Here is a 22,483-nt window from a genome sequence, read left to right on the forward strand (position 1 = left end):
GATATCAAGCATGTGAAATATAAATAAATAACATCTCCAACGTCAACAGAAGCCTCGATAATGACAAATTTCTATCGTCAAATAAACAGCAAATCCGACTTAAGCGGTAGTGTACACAAGGAATTATTTATGTGTATCAATTAAAATCCCATTGGTTGCGTGCTGCTTTTGCTTACAGATTAAAACAGCCCCTGATTCTAAGATGAAGGTACATAGCCAAATTTGCCTCTCTGCCAGTTCTTCCCCTTCTCATTAGGACCACTCCTTTTTTTTTTTTTTTTTTATGGGGGCAGGGGGGGCGTTGCGCACCCAGTATGGGTACCTTGTAAAGGGAATTATTTAAAAACAACCCGTAGACAAATCATGCTGTATCTGATTAAAAAACCCAGCCGTGAGAAGTCGCGGTCGGCTCTGTTGTTTTCAAGTTCTCCTTGTTGTGGAGATGCTTCTATCTCGCTCTCCAAACTCTACGCCCCCAGTGTTTCATGTGGAAAGGCCTTGCTTTAATTGTGGTAATTGCTACACTTCATGCTCCTCATTGGTTGTATATGAAAGCATGTGCATCTCGACGCTCATTTCTGAATGATAACCACCATCGCAACTTCCCCCGCGTGACCACTTCGAAACCTTAAATGGTTAATAAATATAAATAAATAAATAAAAATCAAGTAAACACTGAAGGGGCTCCAACAACCAAGTACTGTTTAAACATACTCAGTGGATCATATAGCGGGGGAAACGGATTGGGAGAAAGTGTCCATGGAATGTGAAATGAGATGGTTTTATTAATGGTATTATTAATGCGTCAGACACGGCTCTATTGAAACACAATTATGGAGCAGGTTTTCTTAAGAGCAAGGGGCCGAGGAGACGCTCTGAAGGGCGCAAACACATACCGTCTCTGGTTTCTGGCGTAATTGTTCTGAAGATAAGCAACCCAATTAGGCTACGATTATTTTATTATGGAGAAACTGCCCGAAGCTCCATGTTGCAAGTTGCTGCTGCCTCGGCTACTAGACCAAGGAGTGGAGTTTTAAAATTAGTATCCATCTGTTTCTTGTTGTTTTCAACTGCGTTAATGTCTGTGCCTGAAAATGTGCTCGGTGCGCAGTAATTGGCCAAATCGTTTGATTACAGCTTCCATGTTTCGCAACTGAGAGTTTATTTGGTGCACAGAAAACTTAGCCTTGCTATTGTTCGGTTACACCAGTTTTTCCCCCCCAACATAGTTGGCTCATGCAAATGAACAACTTGGTAAACTTCATGAACAATATTCACACCATTTTAAGAATTGTTGAGGAGTAAAGTGTACAAATAAGTTCTCTGGATCTTCAGGAGATCACATAGATTTTCAAATTAATGATTAATTGATTCTCATATTTTGCTCAACTGTAGTAAGAGTTAATTGCCATCAAACAAAGTGTTCCTGGTCTTGTCCATGGCCTTGTGCCTTTTAAAGGTGGAATAACAGCCTGTAGCAGGCTGTACGGTTTGGCCTAATTAAGGAAGACACAGACATATACACACACCCCACAGCGGCAGATCCAATCAGCAGAGTCAGAATGTGTTAATTCGCGCTCGCTGGGTCATCTGTCTCTAGGGGGTTGATGGCGAAATCAAACTTGGTGAGGAGTCGCTAAAACAAACTTGCAAAGGCTGTGCGTAGTTAAATGTGTGCACAATGCATCTTAGTGTGTGCACGTGTGAAATCATTGCGCCTCACCAAAAATTGCTGTATTGAACAATTCCAAGTGGCTCCACATTAATTTTCATCATTGGCTGCTCATCATTGGATGCTCAGTGTCAAATTAAACCTTAAACAACGCTTACTCTTGCAAGATCATGCAGATACATTGTAAAAGGTATACTGTACAGTGCTTTACTGAAACTTAATACAAATTTTTATTTAAGATCAAGATGAGATTTCTTTAATTTGATTTGTCTAGCCAGGTTTTTAGTAAATGATGACGTGTTTAAGCGTATTAGTAGTGCCACAATTTTTGCTGTTTTGCCTTTTTTGCTCCAGCACAGTTTATTTGAAATGAAACTTGACTATAAGGTTAAAGTATACTGGAAGAATCATATAGGAACCACAACCCTTTTTATACATAGTGCCCCAGGAGGGCAGAAATAATTGGACATATTAACATAACTTTAAATAAAATCATGTTTGTTTCTTGTTTAAGAACTCCTTTGCTGTCCCTGACTGCCTGGGGTCTGTTGCTCATGGACATCAGCAGATGCTGGGATCTTCCCTGGAGATCCTCTGCCAGGCCTGAAATCCAGCGATTTTTGGTTCCTATTTCAGAGTGTTTTTTTTGCTTTGAGTTTTACTTCAGTAGGTGAAACACATACTCTGTGGAGATGAGCAGCAAGAGACCCCGAATGAAAATGCCACATCTAAATAATCAACTTTAGACCTTTGGTTAGCTCACTTGGGCAAAAACTATTGATGCAATAACATCATTGTCAAGTCAAAACCAAGCAGCATATCTGTCCCCTAAAATGGTATCACTCTGAATAAAAAGGACTGATTAAAGCAAGATAGACATTCATACCCTTAAATTAAAGCTTATTGTAGTCACTTAATTCCATAGACATTGTTTTAATTAAATCCATCATTCTGGAGTACACAGGCAAAACAACAGAAATTGTCACTGAATACGTTCAGGCTACAATGGCTTTATTTCACGATGTCCATGAAGCTAAACGCTTCCCTGTGAGCCTCTATACCTGCATGTGTCCAGTGTTTGTGCAGCGGTGTGAGCGCGTGTTCTGTCCTTGCCGCGTCGCGGCACTGCAGGTGCGGTGGCAGCTGTCTCGGAGGTGGCCCAGCGGATCCAGGACAACGCCCGCAGCCACGAGAATCACCTACAGCTGCGGCGCGTTCAGAAGCTGCTCAAGGGCCGAACGACCAGGCTGCTGGCTCCAGGTCGGCGCCTGTGATCTGCTATTCCTTTCATCTGCCCCGCTCTCTGTCGCTCTCACTTTCTCCTCCATCTCTGCATCACGGAGAGGGGGGGACGCAAATAAGGGGTGGAGGTTAAGTTGAAACTTGCAACCCGTTTCAAACATGTCCGTCTCTCTGTAATCAGCGGAGGTGAGACAAGCTTACCTTGGCATGGCAAAAGCCCAATCCCTGAGAAGAGAATTAAATGAAACTATTGATAAGCTCACAAGTTCTTGTTGATAATTGGAAAGGTGGAGAGTGCCCTTCGTTAGTCCTCGCCATTTTTCTTCTCTTTCGCTGCTTGTGGATTGGAGGTCCTTTCTTCCCTGTTGTTTGTCCCAGGGGAGAATGCCCATGTGGAACAAATGAGAGACTGCTAGAGAAGGAGGGTGAAAAAGAGGGAGAGGGAGAATGAGAGGGCCTTGTCGTGTATGCCTTGGCCTGCCAATCTCCCCCAGGACCAATTAGCGCTTCTCCTCATCTCGTCGACCGGCAGATGAAAAGCAAGCTGGAAGCTGGAGAGGGAGGGCGTGTGAGCAAGGGTGTACGTGTGCGTGCACAAAGGTGGTTCGAGGCTGGTGATGAATACCCAACAAGCCTCGATCTCGTTTCACGCCGAGCCGGTCATAGGAAGTGCAGGGCACCCTCCCTCTTGCGCCAGTTTTTCAGGCCTCCAGACGTCTCCTGAGCTCCCTGCTCCTGTCCAATAAGGCTCCTTTCTTTCACCTTTTGCTCACTCATTCTACTGACTTCTGAGAGCCAACACAGACACGTACGTGCCTGCCCTGGTGCGCCACGCCCCCCCCCCCCACCACCACCACCACCACCCCTCGCCGTCATTTGCTCTAATGTGGCTAAGAGAGGCGGATGCTCTGCGAGAGGCATCGGAGCCCCTCAGCGATATTAAGTGGCGAGCGAGCAGATAAGGGGTGAGCGAGTCTCAGACACGAAGCCTGAATCAATGGGACATTGATGCGCCAGACTGTCTGGCTGTTTCCTGGGAGCCCAGAGCGGGGCCTCTGCCGCCACAACTGGCATCCACGGGCCCCACCCAACCCCCACCCACCCCTCACTCTACCCACACTCTACCCTGGCTTCCCACATTGAAAAAGAACAGTAAGAAAACAGATCATTGATTAGCTAGTTCTCTTCCACAACCCTGCCTCTCATAAAAGATACCTGATGTCTTTCCAGCGTGTGTGCATGTGTGTTTATTCTCACACACACACACACACACACACACACACACGTTTTTTTCCCCTCTCTCTCTTTTCCCTCCTCACACTTGGGCCTCTGGGAGTTTGAGGGTGCATTGCAGTGTTTTTGCTGTTGTATGATTGTGCTCTTATACTAAACTAAGGTTGATGTTATCATTCCTGGGATCTGTTCGGGCCACTGCTCCAGCTTAGGGGTCACGACCTAAAGTGCCCCTAACATCACTGACACAAATTTGGTGTTAACCTTCAACATTTTCTCTATATAGTTCCTTATATTTTTTAAATATTTCATATTCCTTTGGATTTGGATGTTTCCATCACTTGGGACTGCTACTGCTGTTTTCTGCATTAGGATGTGTACCATTATGTTGGCTGGTTGGTATGCTATTACTTGAGAGGTGTGTGTGTGTGTGTGTGTGTGTGTGTGTGTGTGTGTGTGTGTATGTGTGTATATATATATATATATATATATATATATATATATATATATATATATATATATATAATAATAATAATAAAAAGCAGGAAGAATTTTAGTGCATGTCAGGACTGGGCTCGTGTGCTTTGAAAAGCCTTTACTTGAAGGCTTTGTAGATTCCTGACATGAAAGCATAACCTATCAAGCAAAGTCCCTCTTCAAATTAACAATGATCATACCCAGTGTCATCTGTTCCTCCCTCCCCCATGTACAGAGTCTCACTTTCATGTGCCTCCCATTCTTTGGCCCGGTCACATCAGTAGGACACCCTCTGCCTTTGTAGTGCAACCTTTAGCACCCAGAACTCTGCTGGGCTTTTGTAGCCAGGCAGAGGTGCTCTTTGACAGGGCAAGTTGAAAGCGAATGACATGGAGAGGGGAGAATGAAGTTCCTGCTCTTTGAGCTGGATTCTCTTGATAAGTCAGAAGGAACCTTCTCGCATGCGTCAGTCCGAAGCGTGGAGAAACGGGGTGCGGGAAAGAGGCTATGAGCGTCTGAAGGACTGAAGAGTGTTTTGGTGCTCTTTAGTGCATGATGTATGGAGAAAAGAAGATGCACCTGTACCCATATGCTCCATTATTCAGCAAATTCTGTCATTTGTAGTGTCTTTCCTGTTGGAATCCCCTCTCCATGGTGTTAGCCTTAAGTCTGTGATCAGGGATGCGGTTCTGATCCAAAAGCTGTTGTTCACCGTGAAGCCAGTGCAGTTTGCCCAGTTAAATGGATTTAACCAATTTGCCAAAGCCATCAAATCCAATCTGCACATGCCACCTGGGAGTATTGTACGCCACATCCTCTCATCATATATTAAACCTGTGGCATTTTAAAAGCAATTTGACCTCTGCTTGGCCCCTCTGCTAATCATAGAAAGCTTGTCTTTTGCTCAGAGTGTCCATTTTGAACCCTGTGCAGTGCCTGTCGCTGGAGGTGCAATCACAGGGTGCACCAGGGCAATTAAGGAACCAGTGGCAAGACTGAAATTTCATCTTATCTCTCCAAATGTCAGCATCTAATTTAGTAGCCGTCATATACCTGCCAGTCAGTCAGAGGGGAAATTGTACAGGGGCTGCCTCTAGTATTCTCCTCTGTCAGGCTTCATAAACACCCACCATTGCATTCATCTCAAACTGTATGTTGGATGTAAATTTTGTAAGAGTCAATACTAACATTAATGAGGAATCCAGGTGATGACATTAGGGAAATCAATCCTCTCTCTCTCTCTCTCTCTCTCTCACTCTCACTCTTTCTCCCTCCCCCCCAGGTCGGTGGTATATTCGAGAAGGTTGCCTGAAGATGGTGCCCTCTAAAGGCACAGAGGCCAAGCCCAAGATGTTCTTCCTCTTCTCAGACATTTTGGTCCAGGCCAAGCTGTGCAGCTCCATACACCCGACCAACGGCAACAAGTTCACCTGCCAGCGGGTCTACCCGCTCAGAGAATGCACTGTAGACAAAGTATTCGGCCACACCAAGAGCCAGGGAGGCCTCATTAGTGTGAGTGTGACACCACTGCAGCACTGTAGCATGAACATAAATACAGTACAGTGAGTAGCTGTTTGCCCAGTTGATTCCTTGATGGCTTTTTTTATCTCAAAGTAGCAGGTGTTCTAAGATCAGGGTCATGTTCTGCATATATTCAGAAGAAAGAAATGTTTCTCAATTCAATCTCTAATACCTATGTTTTTACCATCCTTTCAGACTCTCTCTATCATGTGAATTGATTTCACAGGCTTGGGGTTAAAAGATGAATTGTTTTTAGACAGATTTAATCCCCAAGTTGGTGAAAATGTTACATGAATCCTCATTCTTCTCACACTCATTGTTCTGGTTCCTCATAAGGGCTCAAGTTTAAATATGTCTCCTCTATTTGATCCTTTTCCAGGCCTCTGTTGCCACTGAGTGGCATCTAAATAATCTCCATGATGTCATGAAACGTTCAGCCGAGTGGGCTCACCATCCCTGCATGCGTGGCCAAACGAGTTCACTGAACGCGTTCAGCCAAGTTTGAACCTAACCATGCTGATCCAGTGTGCTTTACCCCCATTTTGATCCATGTCCCTTGGCAAGCTTTACAAAATCACTGCATTTCATTTTTAGGTTCTGGATAAAGTTTATTACTAATATTATTTGTTTGTTTTTTTTGTGTTCATCATCAAAATGATTGTAAAGTAAATCTGGAGATGACTGTCTGTTTATCTTGCTATGTATAGTCACTTCAGCCTCTGTTATGTCAAGAAGGCACATGACAAGCCCAGCCCAACTGTGCTGTATGGTTCAGGCCTCACTTAGAGCTCGCTTATGGATGGCTTAGGCAGCTGTTCCGAAAGCGAAAGAGAAGGGACTCGCACCACTCCGTCAGATTAGGCCGGCGAGCCATCTCTTCCCACCCAGCAGCGAATACATCTTCCTCAAGCATTGACACCTCTCCCCTCTCCTCTCTCTCTTCCCTCCTCCCCACTGCCTGCATCTCTGCCACTTGTGCCGCGCGTTATCTAATGGCAAGAAATGGCATTTCATTAGCTTGTTATCCCGCCGAGGGCTCAAATGCATACGCAATAGCATTAGCCGTAATTTCTCATAAGGACACATTATTGATCCCTGGTGCAGCCCCCCACACACTCCCTACCTGGGCCAGAGAGGAAAAGACTGTCAGCACTCTCAGGCCCCTCCTCATCCATGCCATGAAGAATTAAAGCCAAATTAAATTTGACAGCTGGAAATGCCATGGCAATCTATATGCAAAGTTTGAAAGAAGTAGAAGAAGGAGGCACTGGGCATTCCAGGGGAAAAAACGTACTATGAAAATTTCCGCTGTGTATATATATTTTTTTTTCTCTCCCCTCTTCTCCATGTGTTAAGATGAGTGAATGTTTGTATTTGGAGGTTTTCGTTCCCCTGTTTTCTCTTTCTCTCATCCTGGCTCCATCTTCCTCTCACGCTTCTATCCATCTGCAACACCCCCCCCCACCCCGAATATTATCTTGCATCCTTGGCAGATTCCCTTTGATGTATAAATAATCAAGTGAAATTATGTGCGGCAAGGAGGTTCCATGCTCCACCGTTCATATTATACAAAGTAATTTCTACCTAAGAGGGTCAGATTTCCTGACAAATCCCTAATTACCGCATGGCAATAGAAGCAGGATCTATTTGTGCATAAATCAAGCCCTCCCGTCCCCCAAGTGGCGGCCGCCTAATATCGTGCTCTGCGCAAACCTAGGCCTCGCTCACTGAACTCTGTAATTAGATAATACTTTTGATGATGGCACATTTGAAATCTTAATCCATTTAATATATAATAAGAAACACCCCTCCCCCTAAAATCTAACGAGAGTGCCATTATTTTTACCAGGTATCCATTAGGGCCTCTGCTTCCTGACCGGCTCCTCTCTTCTCATCGTTAGCATTCTGTTCCCGACCGTAATAAAGATTAGCACTGATTATTGATACGCCACCACTAACTGCCGCCGTTTCCTCACTTCCGATGGCCCCAGGTAAATGTGAAGGGTCATTTAATATTTTCCAGGCCCCCCAATTATAATCCGCTCTAATGGGCTGTGGTTGTAATTATTCGGGGATAAAGCCCAGGCCTTTTGTTTGGGCTTTGGACGGTGCCCGTTGTGTTGTTTGACATGCATAATCTCTGGGTAAAGTCTCCTCAGCGTGGATGAGCGATGGTAATTACTGTTGACTCTTTGGATGAGGCGACTGATAGCGGTGGGAAGAGGAGCAGGGAGGGGGACAGAACGGGAGGACAGCTCCTCAAGCACGCGCCACTGCCAGACTGGCATCTGAGCGTATCAAGCAGCACAGCTGTGTGCCTTTGGTTTAAAGGTGTCTATCTCCACCTGTTCCATCTCTGTTCCGTTTGATGACCTACTTTCTTACATAGTTTGGAGTCGCATCTTCATTGTCATGTGAACAATGGCTGCGGTAGAAGGTTGGCGCAACAGTTTTGCTTGGTTATGGCAGGGCATGTGGTATGTGAAGCCCAGCGCACGGAGGATCAGCCGCTTTGTGTGCTCTTGCTTCCAGTAATGAATTAAATGACTTTTGCCACTTTCTGCCACTCGATTTCTGTTCACGTACCAAAAAAACACATCTAATATAGGCAGTCTACTCAATCATGTGTTTGACACCAGTAGCGTCAATGGAGGATGCTCGGTGTTGGTGGTTCAGAGCTGCCCTCTAGTGATGGACTGGCTTTAAGAGCTGAAGGCTGCTATGGGCTGCACAGATTTGGCAAAGTCACTTTCTGCCCTGGCTGATGTATGGGGTGGTAGAAATGAGTAGGTCAATGGCCAGCATATGTCTAGGGGACAGAAGATTGCTTTACACTCAGCTTAAAATGACGTGGTCTGTGTCTCAGCATTCTCTCTGTCTCTCTTTTTCTTTCTTTATATTGGTACCACGGTCTTTCTCTCATGAGTCTTCACTTTCTTTGTCTTCCAGTTGACCTTCGCACAAGCCAAGCTCCTCCTCATGTCCAGTGATCAGGAGAACATTAATGACTGGTACCGGAGCCTTTGCCTGGCCATCGGGTGCGTCCGTGCTTCATTCATCTCCTCCCTCCGCTAAAGTTTAAATGAACCGTGAGCCGCACACTACCCCTCCAACTCTCTCAACCTGAGCAGCAGTGATGGCAGGAGATACTTACAGAAGTCAGGTCACAGTCTTTCAAAGGACCGGGGCATGGTGAGGTTAGAAGCAGGGGCAAGCTTCTCACAAGGGAGGTAGCCCAGCTCTGGTGATGAGGCTAATTAGTTTATAGGCCTGTCTGAGGGACAGGGAAGAAGGGACTCTCAGGGTGTGAGGCCTCACAGTGAGGAGTCTCCACCACTGGCTCTATGCCCAAACCGCAAGCCCATGGGAGCGCAATTAGCCACTGAGCTGCACAGCGCTGGGGTGACCAAGGTCAGAGGTGGCTGGGGAGGTGTGTGTGAGGGAGAAAGAGAGGGGGCAGCAGGGAGCAAAATCAAATGGCCTGTGGAGGTGTAGTGAAGCGAGTGTTCATGTACAATGCGTTACATGGAAATGTAAATGTCTGATTTGTCTGCTGTTTGTGCTTTAATAAACAAATTTCTATTAAAATGTAATCCTTGAGGAAAAGCACTTAACCCAGGAATCCTACATCATGTTAATTTCTCAAGATTATCAAGAATCTTTCTGCTCAAACAAATGTGACTGCATGATCTGCTATTGTTTCCTGATCCGGCTCACACTGCTGCAGTTGCCTTTCAGAATCCCTACCCCTAGTGATGAGCAGTAATGCAAATATAATCGCTTCCTTTCATGAGCTGCTATCAGATTTCTGCTATTAATACAGGGTCATGTTGTTGGTATCGCTAGCAGTTGAGAAATCCAATCCTTCCGCTTATTTCTAGTTATTGCGTACCAGTCGTCTTAATGTCACGGATTATTGACTCAAAGCAAGCTCACTGAAGCAAGAGCCCTAGAGTTTGATAGCAATGAAACCTATAGAAAAATGTAGCAGTTAAAGACATACTTTGTGTGTGTGTGTGTGTCTGTGTCTGTGTCTGTGTCTGTCCTCATTAAGATCAGTTCCCAAAAAAGGTCTGCGGCAGAGTCGGCATTAAAACTGAAAACTTGAGTGTGGCGCACAAGTATGCAAGCACCATCCCCCACGCCCTACCCACATTCCTCAGCCCATGGACTGTGTTTGCTGACAGATCGATGAGTTAAAGTGACACAAACAAGGTGGATGCAGTTTAAGTAACAGCCTCGTGCGACAGCTGCCCATCTCTCACAGTAGGCTGATCAGCCTTTGCAAGGGAGCCATAGAGAGCTTTGGGTCAAACAGTCTCACGTACTCCTGCCCATCCTGAACAATGTTGGCACTCTATAGATGCACACTGCCATTCTCTGTGTGTGTGTGTGTGTGTGTGTGTGTGTGTGTGTGTGTGTGTGTGTGTGTTTATACTAACTGAACAGGGATATTTAACAGCAGAATTAATGAGATGCTGAGAAAATTCAACTTGCTTGATTGCTTAAATGAGCTCTGATGAAGCATAATTGTTTTTAAGTGCCTGTCTCTGTCTGTTGACCCCGGCAGACAGCTGAAGTCGAAAACCACAGTGGTGCACAGGAGAGAGGAGCTCCTCCGGACACCCCTGCGCATAGCTGCAGACGGCCAGAACGGGCAGGTGGCCTCCCCACCTGCGGCTAGGCGGAAGAGGCCCATGGTAAGTGTCTCACACCCGCACATGCAGCCGTGTAGACTTGGCGCACATGCTTCATTCTGAACCACACGTGCCGCGTGAAGCACGCGATGCTCCCTGTTACCGCTGTGGAGAGTTGACACGCGTGCATGCAGTGGTGTGTTGTGCCCGTGTAGGTGAGGGAAGCAGGGACTGAGAGCAGCGAGGGACCCAGTAGCAGCTGCAGCTCGCAGCCTCCCGCTGCAGAAAGTGCTAATGGTGCCTCCAAGAGGATGAAGCTCTCCGAGGCTCCTACAGCAAGGCAGGCTTTCCGAGCACCATGGTCTGATGCCCAGTTGCGTTTTCACTGCGAGAACCGTGTTGTGGTTAAACGATGGCTGAATGTTTCACAGGTTGCAGAAGTCCTCAGGTTCAAGCTGTATCATTCTCTGAGATGATTCTGGAGCTGTTACATCACTTACAAGAGGCCCAAGATGGAGACTCCAGACTGAGGCTGGAGACCCAGAGAGCTGGTGCTGCTGCTGAGACGAGGCGAGGCGAGGCGGATTGGTGACATTCCAACATCATTTGTGTGTACTCTCTGAGTTCCTGCTAATTTTATCTAAAAGGAAACACAGTAGGTCATGCTCTGTAGTCTTTTTAAGAGTTTCTCTGAAATATTTTTGCTTGAATACTTTTTTGTGCTCTCAAAATGCCAAAGAACCTAGTAGGCTGTGGGTTCATTAACCCTAGCTAAAATTTACCCTTCGCTTTCAGAACTCTTTTTGTTGTGTATGGTGTATGTCCATTATGCATAATGATGTTGACTAAAATGTGATCAGTCATAGAGACACAAGTGCCAAACACATTAAGCCATAATGTAATTTAAAGAACATTTAAATTCTAACACACAACATTTATCTACATATCACATATACTCAGTTAATGTCTCACTTTTATGATCAAGGATAGTATACACTCCTCTTTAACATTTCTTTATAACTCATGGTATATCATACAGTGCAAGTATGGAGATTGTATTGCAATGTATATGATGTAAGCAAGTTCATAGGATTCATTTCCTATAAGATTACAGGATTAACTTACTAATGGTGGAAGTGGTATTTTGCTCATAGCTATTGATTATGTTTAAATCATCATTACTGATTATATACTGGAAAATCAACACAAATTAAAATCAACAGTCACCTGATTTGTCTTGAAGCAATCAAAGTGTTTTCCAGTCTCTATTTTTATCATTGTAATGTTTTGTAACATTTTGTGTGTTGCTCCTGTTTTTAAAATATGTCACACATTGTCTGCCTTGTTGTGGGTGCATTATTGCGATTGAAATCTGTTAAACTGGTCAATATTAGATTAGTTTTCCTTCTGAACCAATAAAATGCCCTGTAATGAGAATTCCCAGACTTGACCTTTTATGTGATGACTAATTGGTGGTTATTACAGTTTACAGAAGTAATTTTTTTGCTAGTGAAGGATGTTATCAAGCAAGTTTAAATGGTTAGGCAGTTACCCAGTGAGGCACACAAGGGAATATGTTTAAAGTAATATTTAAAAGTGTAAAATATTTTTTACTGTTTAGTACTGTTCGTATAATTTAAAACAGGTCCACAAACATCGTACTACTGAAAGAACTGCCTTATGTTTTGGGATGAATGACATGAACAACAGTGCCATCTCTTGGCCAGTTTAATAACCCGAGCCTGTCAGACGCTGTTGAAACTTAAAAGAACTTTAGAGACAAATTATTTCGACTTCCAGTACGAGATAGTTGATGTGTTTCTTTAGTTTGGTGAAAATAAATAAATTCTTTAAAATAGTTGATCTTATCATTGAATTGCAGTCAAGCTACTAAAAAAATTGGGGTGTTCTGGCATTATTTAACAACTTTAAGGAGATGTAAACCAAATCCTTTCCTTTGCCAGTTTAGATGTACATGCCTTATTGTTCTATCCATCATGCAAAAAATTGTGGTGCGTGAAGTGCATGCATGTGATTCTGCAAGATGTCTGGATTGGCTACTTGATGTGATGTCATTGTTTTAGAGAACAGCGTTTTGTTTATGGTCTTAATTGGCACGCTATACAGCACTGTCCCACATTCAAACTACAGCACACTTCAAGAGGGAATGTTATGGATATAAGTGATAATATAATTACTTTTGATACTGAAGCTGACCAAACATCTAACCCATATAGAATCCATAGGCAATTTCTCTGAAAGGTGGTTACAATTGTGAGTGCTTGAATGCCATCTGTTCTTCAGTGTTTTAGTCAGCAAAGCTTTGTCATCATCACTTTAATCATGTATTACACATTGATCTCACAGGGTGAGAATGGTTGGTGGTAGCTTAGAACTAGGCTGTGGCTGGGCTCCAAATGGGAGGCCCCATTTTACTCTGAAGGAAGGTACTGAAGTCATGCTCCCAAACATCAACACAAGGCTTGTATCTTAATGCTTTCAGCATTGTTTGTTATTTTACCTTGGTTTATATGACAGCAATATCCTGCTGTGAGATTCATTTCCCTCAACAAACATGGGTTGTTGTTTTTCACTGTACACTTTCCTTGAGCCACACAGTTGTTTGCTTACATGTGTGGCAAACAAAGCCAGCAAGGAAAAAACAGTGATGTTTGTTTGCGAACATCTCCAGGATCAGTCTGCAGGCTGTACAGAGCACCTGCGTTTGCGTGTTCATCCTTTATTGGGTGAATTCTCCTTTCCCAAAGACCTGAAAGTGCCATCAATAGCTTTGCGTGCTATTGCTTTGTGGTGCTGAAGTTGACCACACAGTGGCAGCATTCCTTCATTTTATAGCTCCTTTTTGTTTTGTTTTTGTGCACAGCTCACACTGATCATAATGCGGTTACCAGTGTTTACAGCATCACGGTCTTTGTTTTGTTTTACCAATCATCTGGATTTAATGCTTTGATATTATCTCATTCTAACAAGCCCTTCTAACTAGGGTGATTGACTAAAGGTTTAGTATATGCAAGCCACTGACTTCAACTATAGCATATTCTCACTCCCCCCCCCCCCCCCCCCCCCCCCCCCCAGTGCATGGTCATAGTGTACTGTAACCGTGATGTTGTATAGATAGTGCTAGTATCTTTGATCTATTCCTGTACTGGGACTACTGTGTCCAACCTTATAACAGAAGGATTCATACAGGGATGCAGTGCAGTATGTGCCTGTGTGGGCTTGTGGCCTTTTAAATCACCACCACCAGGAAATGCAGAGTCCCAGCAATGCACCACTTCTCAACAGAAACTGAACTGTGCTAAATATGCATACTTATGAACATACACATTTATGACTCACAACTGAAACCAAGCAGTACATTTTTGGTGAGGTTCCAGTCACTGGCTGTGCTTAGTAATGGATTGGGTAGCTTTTTGCATGCAATTTGTCCATATGTACATTTTCCATATGTAGATTTATATCTAGGACTAAGAAGATAAGCCAGATAGATTTTGTGATTTTTCCATGCCCATCCTTTGCCCTACTCCTGCACTGTAAAATCACATCTTACCTAAATCTGTCACTCTGCTTCTGAAAGGGAAATGCTCCCTTGTTTGGCCAGACAATCCAAGTGTTGGCATCAAAGCATGTTGATGGAAGGCTTAAATAAATCATCCCCAGGATCACAGAGAATCCCTCATCTGCACATATCCTGGCTTTATCCCACTGTGTGCTGCTCCAAATGTACAAGTCAGAAATCCTCTAGTTGCATAACGGCTCAGTGAGGATGGTCACTGGAGACAAACCGGCAAGCAGTGTTCACATACTCCTACCTTCCTTATGTGCTTTTGAGCACTTGTGTCACACGTCTTTCATATGTCCACGTCAATGAGTGGTTGCACCATGCAGAATGGTAGTCAGGGACTGTGGCTCATTGCTCTGCAAAAGAAGCAATCCTCACAGGCTTAAGGAAGCTAAACTCAGGCAGCAGTTAAAGGGCTGCAGTGCAGACAGATAAGAGTGCAGCTCCTGGATTTTTGTTCTCGAGGGGTTAAGGAAGTTTCATATTTTGTGGGAAAATCAAACGTGCCACGTACTTGGGTTACTGCACTAGTTAGAAATGTTGGCAAGTGGTGTCAGACCATTTAATATTTTGCTCTCATTTTTTTAAATAGCATGAACAAATGTCGCCTTTCTCTTAATTTCTGACTTCAGCATGACTTTGTCGAGGTCCTATTGTGACCAAAAGAAATTAAGATTTATCTCTCATATCACATTTAACATAGCAAATAGAAATAAACAAATTTCTGTTCATATTATATAATGCTAATGTAATGTTTCCCCTTAGTAACTTCTAGGAAATCAGGGTTACATCTCATTCACTAAATGAGTTATTTAGAATTAGCTGGAATGAACAGAAACTCTTTATCTCCACCTCATGGATTTTTCTGAGCGGAAGTAAACGAGGGAGGTTTTATTTTTCACATTGGAATCAGGCCAGGTTCCATGGGGCTCCTTTCAAATCCTTACTTTGAGAGTGGCACAAGCTCTCTCCTTTGTGAAACTAAGCACAAGGCCATAAAAACAGAAAAAAAAACCTTACAGCCTTTATATGACTTACATTTAAATTGCAACACATTCAGCAGTTCCTCTACATCATGCTGTTGATTGCTGAGACAGCCTACTCCCTTGACACAAGCAGGGCCTACTCTGAGTTCCCTACATTGCATGTTCAATGGGGCATTCAAGTATCATTGTTTAGTTATTCTAAAGAACCAAGAATTGATTGTTTTTCCAAAAAGTAAAATGGGCAAAGTTTGATAGAAAAATACTTCAGGAACTCATCTAGACTGAAGTAAAGGATACTTCATTTTACATTTGCAATAAATAACTATATTTAGAATGAATTGGTGGTGCTAAGAACATCATGAAGAACATCATCATGTCTTTCTAACACATGTACAACTTAGGCATTGTAGCATATAGGCCTTATGTTCTAACTGTTGCAGTGACAATGTCTGAAGAATATGTCTATGCATTGCACAAATGCAGCTAAGGCACAGGTTTGGGAAAGGCTGCTTTAGCAGGAGCCTTCCCCCAAACGTCTTGAAGGGTTTACTCTTCCTTTCCACATTCCAATTCATTCCTTTTTGACTATACAGTTCAGCTGTATGGGTGGTGCCCCTTAGGTTGGGCATTACACTGTGTCGTCGGGACCCATAGCCCTCAGGTTAAGCCCCTAATTCTGTACCTCTGAGAGAGATCCACATTCACTGTATGCATGTGCTTACATGCTGTAACACAGGCATGGGACATTCTCTCAGTATTTGGGACATATGAAATGCAAGAATTGTTGAATAAACTGGTAACTTACTTGCAATGCCTTCCTTTGAACCACAGCTAAGAAGATTGTTGACAATTTTTACTGCAGTGTTTTTGAGGCATGAGGGTTTTTTTTTTTTTGGTTTTTTTGCATTTGATAGTGCACACTCCTTCGATGGTTCTTGTTTGGATCCATTTAGGATGATCAGGAGTAGTGTTTTCATAACTCTCATGCAGTTCCTAGTAGAAGTATTAGTACTTTTCACTGAATCACACTATATCTCAAGAACACTATATTTTTTGTACTTTGTTTTCATGTTCCCATACACTGAAGGCATGCTTGGAGAAGATGTCTATCTTTCGGAGAGGCCATGCTGGAGTCACATCACATGCAATCTGAAATCTTGATGAATTCTTTTGTTTTTTTGTGTTCTCTTATTTGACCAGGGGAGCTTTATTTAACTCAGGGAGGCTGGAAGTGTGCTGAGATCCATGTAAGGTTGCAGCATTTCTGGAGCACCTTTAGGTTAAGCACATAGCCCAATGACCAGTAAACCCAGCAGTTAGCTTTGTTTGGCACTGTGCCTGAGATTCAGATCCTGGAGACCACAACCTACTAGAACACTGCTGCTCCAGCGTGTTTTGCAGCTAAATATAAGCACAGTGCTGTTTGTCCAGATGTGCCGCTGTTCCTGGTGGATATTTTCATTTCGGTAGCACATGGAAGAGTTTGTGAGTTACATAAGCACTTTGGCAGGTGTTTCTTTCAGTCCTCTGGCTTCTGCTCACCTAAACTACTCACACTGGTGGAACATTTTGTTTCTGTGATAGTAAAAAAACCAGAATACCTCAACAGCCGATCAGGGATGATGTCTTCTGTGTGGCCCTTGTCTTCGTCTTCCTCTTTACTTGTCATGCACTGCTTCCTGTGGGCCTTCATCGCATGCCAGTGTGAGAGTACTCAAGCATACTGATATGCTTTTATGGAAAAACAACACTCTCCCTATGATCTCAAAGGTTGTATTGCCACTTGTTATTTTGTGTATTCTTTGGTGCATGCTTGCTTAAGATCCATTTGGCCAATTACACACAGTGGTACAGTAATGTCATGTTTATGTTCTACACTGATTCTGTGCTACATGTTGCAAAGATACCCCCATGTATTCCCTGAGAACACTTAACAGGCAGCATATGGCTCAGCGGAGACTTTAACATGAACACAAAGAATATTTTAAGCATGCTTACATGTTCCAATTACATCTCCCATGTTATTTTATACTGAAACTTTCTGAGGTTTACTAAATAGTCTGCAACAGCACTGGACATAGATAGGTGCCAGTTAATTGCATTTAATGAAATATTCCTGACTTTAACTTCAAAACCTAAAAAACTGTTTGCATGGCTGTATTTAATTTTTTTTAGTTATTTTTGAACCGCTCAACCACTTTTGGAGTTACAGTATGGCTGCTGTGTGACCTTAATCTTCAGTTATCTTTTCCTTATGTCACCTGGCAGCTTGAAACCAGTGGCCCAACCTCCTGTGGACACTCATACTCTGTGACCTTTACATGGAGTGTGTGGTGACGTAAGTCAGTAGGACCCCAGTGCTATGACTCCCCCTCTGGCTCCAGACTTGATGGGATAGATCAAACATCGTGGCGAGGATTGGACCCCACGTCAGCTTCAGTGTGTCAGTGCCAAGCTCTGTTCACCTGCCTACTTACAGCCTGCTCTGGCTGCTTTGCACTCAACTCCTGGTGCCTTTCAATTCATGTGACATTTATGTGACCTCTTTCCAAAAAAACCCCTAAAGACGTAGTGTGGTTTGGGCAACTATGAGGGTTGATGTCTCCTACAGGGCTATTTTATTGCTTTTTCATGTATTATTTTTGCAGTTGCGATGTTTTGTTCTTTTCAACCACACAGAAACATGCTGAGTGCCTGGTAGATCTTTTGGAGGGGGAAACATGAAAGTAACACCCTCCTTTTGTAATGACAGCGTGACTCGAGAACCTTTCACAGAGAGCACATGGCACACCTGGGACTGGAACATCATCTCCAGCATTGCTTTTGTCAGTTAACTACATTTATTGTTTCTTTTCTCTTTTTCCTTTTAATAATAGTCCTAAAAAATACATTAATAAGATAATTTTATCTGATTTATATTCTGAATTTGGACAGTGTGTGGTTAAGTTACAAAATAAATTGTATATATACAGATTAATGGCATATTAATGAGAATTGTTCTGTTCTCTGTACCTGTTTTCATGAATGTATTTAGAACCAGGTAGAAAGGTTTAAACCTTACTTCACTGTTCTTTTTTAATGCTATACAACTTCACATGGGACAATTCTAGGTGCTTAAAACATTTCCTAGGAAAAAAATAATTTGTACCTGTTTAAACATGAAATGTATGCTTTGAGAGGGAGGACAATGAGAGGCTCAAGTAAGGGGGGTAGTTCTGTTCAAAGACGCGTCTGACGAATGGGGCTTAAAGTCAGGTTCCCCTGGCAGTTTGCCCTGCCTTCACAAGATATTGTATGATACCATGGATCCTCACTCAGCCTGAGGAAACAAGCTCTAGTGTTCAGCACACGGACACTAAAAGAGCCACTTTATCTCTGTATTGCTGGTGTTGCCTCCAGGAGGGTTTCACAGCAAACACCGTTACAAGAGCCACTTGTCCTACGAAAGGACAACAAGCAATAAACATCTGCATCAATAAAGCACAGTATTCTGTTTTACCCCACAGTGAGCATCACAGGAACACAGACACAGAAACACGCACTAGTAATATAGAGTGCAGGGTGGTGTGTATGTACTGATTAAAAAAAAACCCAGTGGATTATCTCATCACAGAATTCAGTGTCTAGCTCATCAGGCTTTGATGGATTGGCTTGTTATTGCTGAAATTCAAGTTTTCCTTTGTGATGCAATATGGTGTGTGTTTCACTGTGCTAACTAATCGAATGGTACCCATACCCTCCATTGCTACTTTATAAGGAACTGATGCCATATTTTGGCCGACTAGAAACGTCTTGATTACAAATGTAACACGTTAAAAGAGTACAGCACTTAGTCTGTCTGGAATATCTCGCCACTAGCCCAAACACTCACGGCCAGTGTAAACCTTCAAGCTATTCAATCTACCCCCCTCCATAATGACCTGTCAAAACTGTAAGTATTACTTCTGTAATGTATTGAATTTCATCCTAGGTGGCTTACACTGTGTGTAAAAATTAGTGTTTCCTCTCATTTCATGGCAGCACAGTCACGTGTAGCTGTTGTCTGTGGCACAATATTCAGGCCTGTGAGAGTGAGCAGAGACCATGCTGAAAGCCCGCAGTGTTAATGTCCATCCACAGGCAGAGAATGGCCTTTGCCTAACCACCCCCACCCCTCTATGTTGAAGCTGAATCATGTCTTGTGGTAGCGTTTGCATAATTACGCACTGCACAACACCTGGTGGTGTTTTCGTGTTCGCCTGTATATTACAGTGGATTGAGGGTTTGTGAATTCCAATCTTATTTAAAAACAGTGGACTGAATTTTAGTTGGCATTGTCCACCAATTGACAAAATAAGATGCTTTGGGATGTTTTTGTGGTTTTCATTGCTTTTGTCATTGTTGTTGATAGCACCGGGAGCTAGAGACGGGAGATTGCACAGGGACAAAAGGTCAGAATGTTTCTAGAGTATAAAAATAACTTTTCCAACAATAGTTAAAAGCAATCTGATTACTGCACCATACTTCATGTCATGCTTGTTTTGCATAAGTGCAGGCATGAGACATGCTTGACCTTACTTTCACCAGAACTGCAGGGGAGGGGGCGGAGCCATTAGAGACGTGACATTTCAGCCAAATGCAATAGAACTTCATGTTTGAGTGGTACTCTGCTCAGTGTGTGTGTGTGTGTGTGTGTGTGTGTGTGTGTGTGTGTGTGTGTGTTGGAAAAGTAGCTGTCATTATCATTGTCCTTTGATCTTTGTCCCACATCTTTATGTTACAAGGTATTAGAGGTAGATAGAACTTTACTGATCCTTTACTGATCCTTTACTTGAATCTTCTAGCTCTGTTTTGAATGGAAGGTCCAAATGCTGGGGACAAGTGGTTTGGGTACCTGACAGCACAGCAACTGACTTAAGGAGTAAATGATGGGGTCTTTGCTGAAAAAGAAAAGCTCAAATAGAAAATAAAAATGGCTTTGTGACATAAATAATCCTGTGACATTGTTTGATCTTGATGAAATGCAATTCAAAGGGCCCGGTTAGTGCCAGAGTCTGGGCCAACTGGAAAATATTAGAGATATGGGTGTACTGAAAACACAGTACCATTTGCGAAACATTAGCTTGTTACTATGGGCAACACTCCTTTTAAATTCATTGGATGAGCCCACAGAAAGGTTTATCTAATAAAAGGAAATTGCATGAACTCTGTAACTTTCCTTTCTGAAGCATACAAAAATGTTTTTCTTTCATTTCCTACAAGATGTTGTTTTATTCACAACCACATCATTCATTGTCTAAATTTGAACATTATGATCTAGTAGGAAATGAAAGAAATATATTTAAAGGAATTTTAGGCAAAAGTCAGGTTTTGAAGGCTTGAATGAGCGAAGCATGGCCTGGTGGTTTTGAATGTTCAGATAATGCCCACTTGTTGGATAGGTGAACTGATCACTGCAAGCTCCAAAGTGGAAGTGGAGAACATCTTCATACACACTCAATGACGATAATCGTTGGCTAGGTCACAATGTTCCTGAGAGTGTATTATTGATAGGATGTTTTTGTTCAAATGGGATATGGATTGTAAGGGGGAAGCATAATTCTGGCACTCTCACTAGGCTGGAGATGGAGCAGCACCTCAGCCTGAGCTCCCTTCACAAGCAGTGTGGTGATCAAAAGCAAATGGGAGATAGAGTGGAGAAACAAGGCTCAGAGCTTGGTCTTCCCACTCGTTCACACTCACTGGGATTTTTCATGCTTTGCTGTCTTCATGGATTAGTCAGAGAAATATTGTGAGGTCTTTTTCTCACAGCTATTTTCAATTTGGAGATGTACTTTAAGGTGCCAGACAAGGCAAACAAAAACCCCAGCAAACCTACTTCTGAGTACATTCATCCAACAATATTGCATAGCCATGTTTATGAAGAAGAAATACATGTGACTGAGTAGCAAACTTATCTTCACCTACTGATGATTATTGTTTAAACCCATGTGTTCTCTCACATCAAGCAATAAATCTCTTTCAATTACACCACAACAACTGCCAAATGTCATTAGCAAGAAAATTATGTAACAAAATTAAAGTTCAAAACATTAAGAGGGACTTGGAAGAGACTGGTCATAGAATATTCGTGTCTTTCTCCAAAATTCATATTTTTATTAAAAATAAGCATGGTGTCTCAAAATGTGGAAAACTCTCTACTAGAGACCTCATAACAAAGGATTTATACAGTCATAGCTGGCTTAGTTTCATTGCAAAAAAATATATAGTTGGTAAAGCTTCCTAAAGCTTCCTATAGGAATATTTGTTAAGATATATGAAAGATAAACGATGGGACAAGAAAAAGGTCATCCTTTTCTGAGATCAGTACTAAGCTAGCAATAGGAGCAGACCTTGGCAACTCTTCCTGTGGCCCCAAATTAAAAGAAGTATTGTCTAAGGGGGGAACACAGAAATCTGTAGGGTTGAAAATAGAGAAAAAAAGTAGAAAAATCTATAGGATTTAAAGGCAGGTCTGGGAGAAATAACATGCAATCCCACTAATTAAACATTTACTAGTGTGGAGTAGCTATACAATAATGTGATTTATGTAATGAAACATACATGTTTAGCCTACAGTTGGAATTTATTGGTGTGTCTTCATGTGGCTTGTGACTAGCTTGGCATGGTACTCCTTAAAGTAACGCATCTGTGGCCTTTAAGAAGGCCTTGCTCATCTCTGGGTGACAGAGAGTGAATTTCCAGCACAAAATGACCCAACCCACTGCCCTGTGGTGACTGTTTGAATATCACCACTCTGCTTGTTGGTGAAAATTGTCTCCACTGTGCACTGTGGCTTCTCTACTGAGATCATCATCAGGCTTTGGTACAGCTTTTCTCAGTGCATTTGCCATCATTATTGTGAAGCATGATAAAAGACGCTGTATAATGGATCCAGATAAAGATCTTTCATTACTGCTAGCTAATCATGCCTCTTTCTAATACAATGAGCAACATCTGTGCCAACATTTAATCTCTGTAGACATCAATATATATTACGATACAGGAAACATTATGTTGTTTATTTTCCTCACTACAATTTGCATTGTATACAGTTGATTTATGTACTCACGATTAGTTAACAGAATACACAAAATACGCACTATTTGTTTTC

At 42.7% G+C, this 22,483-nt stretch overlaps 1 protein-coding gene across 3 annotated transcripts in view; it reads left to right on the plus strand.

Moving 5' to 3' along the window:
* Positions 1-12,204, plus strand: part of arhgef39 (Rho guanine nucleotide exchange factor (GEF) 39) — a 29,027-nt gene extending 16,823 nt beyond the window's left edge. For all 3 annotated transcript variants that reach the window (XM_027002222.2, XM_027002223.2, XM_027002224.2), the window contains 6 exons: positions 2,804-2,932; positions 5,907-6,136; positions 9,095-9,183; positions 10,716-10,845; positions 10,998-11,122; positions 11,214-12,204. In XM_027002222.2, coding sequence (XP_026858023.1) covers positions 2,804-2,932; positions 5,907-6,136; positions 9,095-9,183; positions 10,716-10,845; positions 10,998-11,122; positions 11,214-11,253 — 743 coding nt within the window. In that variant the 3' untranslated portion in view covers positions 11,254-12,204. The remainder of the gene's footprint in view (positions 1-2,803; positions 2,933-5,906; positions 6,137-9,094; positions 9,184-10,715; positions 10,846-10,997; positions 11,123-11,213) is intronic.
* Positions 12,205-22,483: the final 10,279 nt, after the last annotated feature.

Source organism: Electrophorus electricus, chromosome 7 (assembly GCF_013358815.1).
Source record: "Electrophorus electricus isolate fEleEle1 chromosome 7, fEleEle1.pri, whole genome shotgun sequence".
Lineage (NCBI taxonomy): Eukaryota > Metazoa > Chordata > Actinopteri > Gymnotiformes > Gymnotidae > Electrophorus > Electrophorus electricus.